Source organism: Populus nigra, chromosome 4 (genome assembly GCF_951802175.1).
Source record: "Populus nigra chromosome 4, ddPopNigr1.1, whole genome shotgun sequence".
NCBI classification, from domain to species: domain Eukaryota; kingdom Viridiplantae; phylum Streptophyta; class Magnoliopsida; order Malpighiales; family Salicaceae; genus Populus; species Populus nigra.
Window position 1 is genome coordinate 691,074 of NC_084855.1, and position 7,636 is coordinate 698,709.

General features: G+C 37.0%; 1 protein-coding gene across 1 annotated transcript; it reads left to right on the forward strand.

Annotated features, from left to right (window-relative positions):
* Nucleotides 1–4,445: 4,445 nt before the first annotated feature.
* LOC133691419 (protein ALTERED PHOSPHATE STARVATION RESPONSE 1-like) lies at nucleotides 4,446–7,636 on the forward strand. The gene is made up of 4 exons (XM_062111914.1): nucleotides 4,446–5,475; nucleotides 5,581–5,744; nucleotides 5,870–6,093; nucleotides 6,325–7,636. The coding sequence occupies exons 1-4, from the start codon at nucleotides 4,623–4,625 to the stop codon at nucleotides 7,037–7,039; spliced, it is 1,956 nt and encodes a 651-aa protein (XP_061967898.1). The 5' UTR covers nucleotides 4,446–4,622; the 3' UTR covers nucleotides 7,040–7,636.

Below are 7,636 nucleotides of genomic sequence, written 5' to 3' on the forward strand. Positions count from 1 at the left end.
TGATCATTTGCATCGCAAATTAATTAATCCTGCTTTGTCTTTAAACATTCTTTTTTATATATATAAAATACTTAATTAAGAATTAATTAAAAGAAACCTCTACAATCAGAAAAATGATGGCGGCGCATAGACTTTTTAATTATGAATAAATAATTGGAGGGATACAATTACGTGAGCAAATGATAGAGTCATATTACATTAACGATATCTATATATCTTCTAATAAATAAATAAATTGCCTCCACATGAGTTTTAGCTGTAAGTGCAGCATTCCCAAGTCGGTCGTTGTATCCGATATCGAAAATGATTTGGTGAATACGCATCATATTACATTAATTTGAAAATATATTTCATAAAAATATGTAATAATTGTGGTATTGCTGGAAAGCTAATTTATAATTAAGCACAATCATCCCTTAATCATGACCTTAATTTGTTTCGAGATAATTGAAGATCACGCACGTACGTACCACGCTTCCTATCATTGGCATTGCCTCCCTTTCTAACCTGTTCTCGAGACCCAATGGCCTCCGCTGCCATTGACAGCTGAATTTAGCTCAGGGCTTGAATTGTTTCGACATCCCAGCTAATAGAAGAGAACAAAAAGAGACATGGACGTGGTCCCTTGATGTTTGTTGTGCTGCTTTTATGCCTTGTGGAGGGTAGAAAAATGAACGAGAAGGTCTCTATAATGCATGCTTGAGCTTCATTAGTGGATCATGACGTCTTGTTGTTGGGCTCCACTTCCTCTCCTGTTTTGGGCTCGTGCTAGCTAGATTTCTTTTTCCTTAGGGATGATTACACCATCGGTACATTAACTTTATATGCTTTCTTAAATCCATCCATTTCAATTGCTATATTAAATATAATAATATATCACAGCATCTGAGAAGTAAAATAATTATAATGTATTGAAAAAAAAAGTACTTAATTTTATTTTCAATGAGGCATCTAATTAATATATCACACACGTGTTCCCTTAATGAAGTCTGATGGGCCTTCTCTCCGACAGTGCAGCTTACTAGATACTAACATATGGGCCTACTGCCTGATAATGCTAATGTCTCAAGAGTAGGCCCAACACGAAATCCTTAACCAAATTCCAGCGCAAATTAATATAGAAAAAACAACAGTAATTGGGCTGGAGAAGGTCCGTACATGAGGCCCGTGATACTATTTATGGTAATAAATAAATAAATAAATATGGATTAAAAAAATCCTGGATTCGTAAAAACACTGGAGCTCTCAAAGATTAATCACCAAGAATTAATACTGAAATTTGTGAATTATCCTCTTTATACCTTTTTTAATCACCATCATAAACTTCACTCAACAGCACAGCCATTTCCTAGTATAATTTATGTTGTAAGGATTTCAAGGTGGCTTCCCCAAGTGCCTCTGTCTGGTTCTCAAATGGTCCATTAATCATCTGCAGAAATTCTCTTCCGAAACAAGAGTCTAGGAGGAGACGAGCTTGTGCTACAGATCTAGCTTCTGTGTATGTGTGTGTTTTATTTGTTTTAACAGTGTGAATTACCCCGTGTAATATAGCAAGCAACTGGACCCATTTCATATTAGACCGTTACAAGATTATCATGAAGCTTTCTTCTCACAATTGTCTTGTTCAGGCTACAAGCTCGTCACCTTTTTTTTTTGAAAAAAAAAAAAAACTTTGTTAAATCAGAGAACGTATTCTTGTTTTTTGGTCCAGGTCGAGAATAGTTGTAGGGCACGACCTGTCTCGTCTTTAAAAGGGAAATTGCCCATCAAGCAGGGGCCACTGCTTGTGATTCTTGATAAGCTTCGGTTATGTCTCCGAGAGAGAAAATTGATCACCATCTGTCATTTACTTCTCACGTTCCACTCTTCCGTTGCCGCAATATTCCGATAGGTAGTTCTGAAAAATGAATTGGAATCTTCTACATGAACAACAATTATAATAATAATCTATTCTAAATAAAGAATTAATCTTCGCAAAATTGACGGCAGAATATCTGTAATTGCATCTAGAAAGAAAAGAAAAGAAAAGAAAAACCCGTTACCTTAACCAATCTAATCCAATCCTCGTCCAAATCATGGGTTTGGTATAGCTGTTTCCAGTTAGGTTTTAGTCTATTTGTTTCATTCAGTGTAACATAACGTGTAGGCATAGTTAACGTACTCGTCTGATTTGGTAAGGGCTCATGTCATTGGGTTATTAGGTCCCCTTCATTATTTTATTTATTAAAATAACATTACTTCGATCTATCTTAAAAAAATTATTGATTTGATACAGTCATGTTTAATCTTGATGTAATCGAGTCAACTAAATTCTAAATTAACCATCTAAAGCTTAAACTAAGATTCCTGCAAATCAAGAATTTATTATGTAAACCCTAGGCTGTGCTGAATTTAATAAATAGGTGCGTGGGCTGGGGAGGGGACCCTGCCCTTTTTTCCTTGGCGACACCGAGAATCATGTGGTGGCAGGAGTTCTATTTGCCGATCAGAACCTCCATGTTTGTTTTAGCAGGCATTATCGAAAGCAAAAGGGTATAGGCTTTCCTCCGAATGAGGACAGGATACAAGGCTGGAAACGAGGAACATGGTTCCATGCCTCCTAGCTCGTCATAGGGAGAAGAAAGAAAAAGGAGAGACAATACAGACAAGCCTACTCGAGTTGGAACTCCACTCTAACCTCCCTTTTAAGATAAGATGCAATTAGATTCAAAATCCCCGTCGTGAACGTGACTCTTTTGTTTTCACCTGTTTTCCTGAATCTAAAATGCTTGAAAAGGAGATCACATAACACTCTACCCCTTCCTTCATTATTCCCATTCCCTTCACTTTTAAACGTTGTGCTTGTACTTTCTATCACCCGTTGTAAAACCCGAATGGATCTGATGAGACAATTCTACACCCGATCAATCTTAGATCTAGCATAAGATGGTTTTATAAGAAATAAAATAGAATTAATTTGAATATAATTATTTCCAGTTTAGTGAGAATATATATATTCCCTCCACCGAGCCAGACTCCAATAAACTGTAGATCTATTTATTTTCTTTTTGCCACAGCAAGAAAGAATATAAAAGGAAACCAATCCGCGCTGGTTTCAATCAACTGAAGAGTTGAAACATCCTTGTCCATGTAATTTCCTCAACATCACTAAATTATGATCACAATTATTACCAAAAATAAATGAATGATGATCGCAATTATGGGCTGATTTGAAAACAGGATCGTCCTTGGCCTTTTCAAATCCTCCATGATTAGGTTTAAAAGCTCAAGCCATGGAAAGGGTGAAACGTATAAAATCCCTCCATCATGTGTATGGTGTAGTAGCCATGGTGTACGGAACGAAGATTGGTCCTCCATTGACCCCTGCAGTCTCATGGGACCAACCCCTTTTTACCTTCTTTCTTAAAGAAGCGATCATCGATCTACATGTAATGTCGGGTCATCACCAGACGATCCTGATTGCTCTTTGGTTGTATAACCGACGGCGACAGCCCACTTTCTAAGCAGATGCAATTCTCATTTTTTCTTTCATGGAAATAAACAGAGCTTTTCTGTTTCTTATATAAAATAATTCTTACAATAGATCCTATACTTTTATTTATGAAAGTTTTATGAATATAGGAAGGGATGTTTGACAATGCGACCGAAATATCATTTACCATAATTTTTTTTATTTTTTAAATCTTTTTAATGTATAAATAAAAAAAAAAAAGTTAAAAAAAATATTATTTTAATATATTTTTAATAAAAGAAATTTTAAAATATAATATTTGCCATGCTCTCAATCAGATTTCAAGAATAAAGGTAGAGTTGATAACAGAGGACCAGGGAGATAAATTTTCAAGAAATTTGGGAGGTAAATGTCTAAGAAGAAAGATGATAAATTTGAAATGTTAAAAAAATAAGGGTGATAAATTTGAAATGTTAAAAAAGGAAGGGTTAAAATGAAATTCTTGAAATATTTTTTAATACGGGACACACATGGTTGATATAAGTAAATAATTAAGACTCCATTATTTGTCTTCAAATAGATTTGTCAAAAAAAAGCTCCTCTATTGTCATTTCAATCAATCGAGCATGTGTATTTTAAATTTCAAATAACTTGTACCAATTTACTACTATTAATATCAAAAATTACGATCGGTTTTTTTTTTTTTTACTCTTGTTATGTCATTGTTTTTTATTAATTTAAAATATGATTAATTTAAAAAAAAAACTGAAACAAATTCTTGTAATAAAAGATCAACTCGAAGTAAAATCGAATCAACGGGATTACTGAATTGGCCTCCTTGTTTTATATCGATGCTTGGAAACATAAACAACAGAAAGAATACTCTTGGGCACAAATGTCAATGGCAAGAACTCAAAAATACCAAAGAGACGTTACGCCAATCCCGCCAGCCCCTCTCCTCTACCACTCCTTTAAAGCTAATCCAGTACACTACTACTTCACTTTCTTCCTCTCTCTCTCTCCCTCTCCCCTGATTTATGCAGCTTTAAATGCACACCCCCTAACCAATATTTAAACCTCGTATAACGTTCCTCAAACATTCACTCCCCCCCTCTCAGAGTTCAGACCAGTCCAGTCATCTTTCTTCCTGTCTGGTTCTACTCTTCTCTTCATGGGTTGCTCCATTTCAAGGATTGACCAGCTCCCTGCAGTGTCTCTATGCCATGACCGATGTAAGTTCCTTGAAGAAGCTCTCTACCAAAGCTATGCCCTCGCCGATGCTCATGTTGCTTACATGCACTCCCTCAAGTCCCTCGGCCCTGCACTTCACCGCTTCTTTGATGAAGCCCTCATCAATAACCAGTCTGACTCTCAATCTAATGGCGATTCCGCGGCTGTTACCAAACTCAGTAAACCCTCTTCGCCTGATATTTTCTGTCCCTCAAGTTCTACAAACTCGGAGACTTCTCACATTGATTTCCGTTCTGATTCAGAAGATGAAGAATTTAAAGACAACAAAGATCTTGATTCGCTTCATAGAGTCCATAAAAGTCAGTTTAATCCGTTTTCTTATGATCATCTTGACGATAATGAGTACGATTACCCAGCTTGGAAAACTCCTCCACCTCCGGCTCCAAGTAGTTCAGCCTGGGATTTCTTGAATTTCTTTGAAACATATGAAAGATATGAGTTACCGACCAAGGATAAGGAATTTGTGAATGGAATTCGTTTAGAAGGTAAATGTGGTAAAAATGGAGAAGAAGATAGGAGGGAAGCAGAGAAAGGTAACAATGTGAAGCAGAAGAAGGAGGCTAAAGTGGCAGAAGAAAAGAAAGTTGAATATGTGAAAGAGGAAAGTAAAGAGAGTAAAGATTTAGGCCATCAGGCTAAAATCCAAAGTGTCTTGGAGGTTATGAAAGGAGCAGAGGTTTTGTTTGACAAAGCTGCAGAGTCAGGAAATGAAGTCTTGAAAATATTTGATGCAGGGAAATTCAGATATTATTACAAAAATTCTGTTTATCAAGGTATTAACATTACTTTTCTTTTAAACATGGCTTCATCTCTTGTTTAATAATTAGTCTGTTGCTGAATATTGTCAAGAATAATTTGATTTTTTTTCCTTTGTAAAGGAGTTTCTTCCAAGATGTTGCACACTGTTACTCCGTCTTTTTCAGAGAAGAATGGTTCTGTTCATGGGGACTTTGATGAGGATTTGGGGATAATTTCTGTGAATCTGTCTTCTACTCTTAGAAAGCTGTGCTTGTGGGAGAAGAAACTCTATCATGAAGTCAAGGTATGCTTTACTCTTTTCCAAGAAGAACGGTCCTGTCATGTTGCTTTGTTCTTTTCCTTTTGCTTTCGTTTTGGAATGCTTCCTAATCCACACGAAAAATAAAGAAATTGTTCATTATATTGTAGGCTGAGGAAAAATTGCGTCTCATTCTTGCGAAGAACTGTGGGCAGATGAACATCTTGGGTGAGAAAGGCGCTGATGCCAATAAAGTTAACTCCACTCAACCTTTACTCCGGATGCTGTCTACGAAGATCACAGTTGCAATTCAAGTTATTGACAAGATATCAATTACTATCAGTAAATTGAGGGATGAAGAGTTGTGGCCACTGATCAGTGACTTGATTGAAAAGTATGTTGTTGTTTAATCTTGCACAAGTTAATTTGTAGTTAACACAACTGAGTTCTGGATTTCACTTGTTTTGCAGTTGTCTTGTAGTTACAATGTTGCTTCCTTACTAGGGACTGCTGATCTGCAACAGCTTTTAAGATGTAGCATTGTAACTTAGTCTTGTTGCTTGTTTGCTGTCTATTTTTTTTTTTTTTTTTTTGTGCCGGTTAACATCGATCCATTTAATCACAGGTTACTGGATATGTGGAAAGTTATGTTAGAATGCCACAGATGTCAGTCCCAGGCAGTTGTCGAAACCAGGAGTTTGGATGCCGTTGCTTCCAATGTGAAGTTTAGTGATGCCTGTCTTGAAGCAGCAATACAGCTCAAGATTGAGCTACAAAACTGGAATCTAAGCTTTTCCAATTGGATCAATGCACAAAGAGGCTACGTCAGGGCATTGAATGGTTGGCTTCTGAGGTGTCTTCCATCTGAACTTGAAGAAACTCTAGATGATGTGCCACCATTCTCCCCTGGTAGGACAGGAGCACCTCCGGTGTTTGCGTTCTGTAACCAGTGGTCACTTGCCATTGACAGGGTCTCAGAGATGGAGGTAATTTATGCAATGAATGGATTATTCGATAGTGTAAATCAGTTCCTGGAACGACATCATGTTTACCTACAGCAAAGACTGACTACAGACAAGGACATGGTGAAGAAAATGAAGATCTTGGAGAGGGAGGGGCAAAGGTTGCAAAAGGTGATTCAAGCTCGAGGGAAGACGTTTCAAGCCGGTAGAGCTGTACATCGAAGCGAAATGACCGATAATAGTAGTCTTCAGTTTGGTCTGAGACAAATTTTTGTAGCCATAGAGCAGTTCTCTGCCGATACCATGCACGGTTATGAGGAGCTTCATGTGCACATTGAACATAGTAGACTCGGTCAAGAGAATCCAGCAGCTCCTTAATTATTCACCAATAATCAGGCATTACATATATCTTTGAATTTATTCCCTTCCTGGATTCGACGAGGCTGGTCTATGGATTCATTCTTTCCATCCTATGCTCATTCCACCTCCTCAACAGTGGATAGTTGTGATACTATGTGCAATAACAAGTAGGGCATCCGAGCTGCGGTTTTTGAGCTACAAATGTGACATGTTGTGGTTCAGCTCAGCCTCCATTGAGGCATGATTGCAGTTTTGATCGGATGCAAGTGTAATATTGTCAGGTTTTTTTTACATCCACTGAGGTATCCTTGATTGTTTTTGTTGTGTTTTTTGGGACATATATGCCCTGCTGTGTTTGACACTTTGCAGTTTCAACAGTATCATTTTGAAGCTTAACCTGTCAGGATCATTCTCGGCTTCCTCGTTAGGTTATACTAGTTGTTCTTTTAGCAGTACAGAGGAATCTTGTTGTAAATTTGTTTTGAGGTTAACAAAACCTTTTCTTTGTCCGAGCTATCCAGAGAGCAAGTGCTTTCCTGATTTAAATTCGAGTTTGTCTTTTGTAATTTATTTATTAATTAATTCGACAGCATGGATTTGCGTCTTTGATCAACC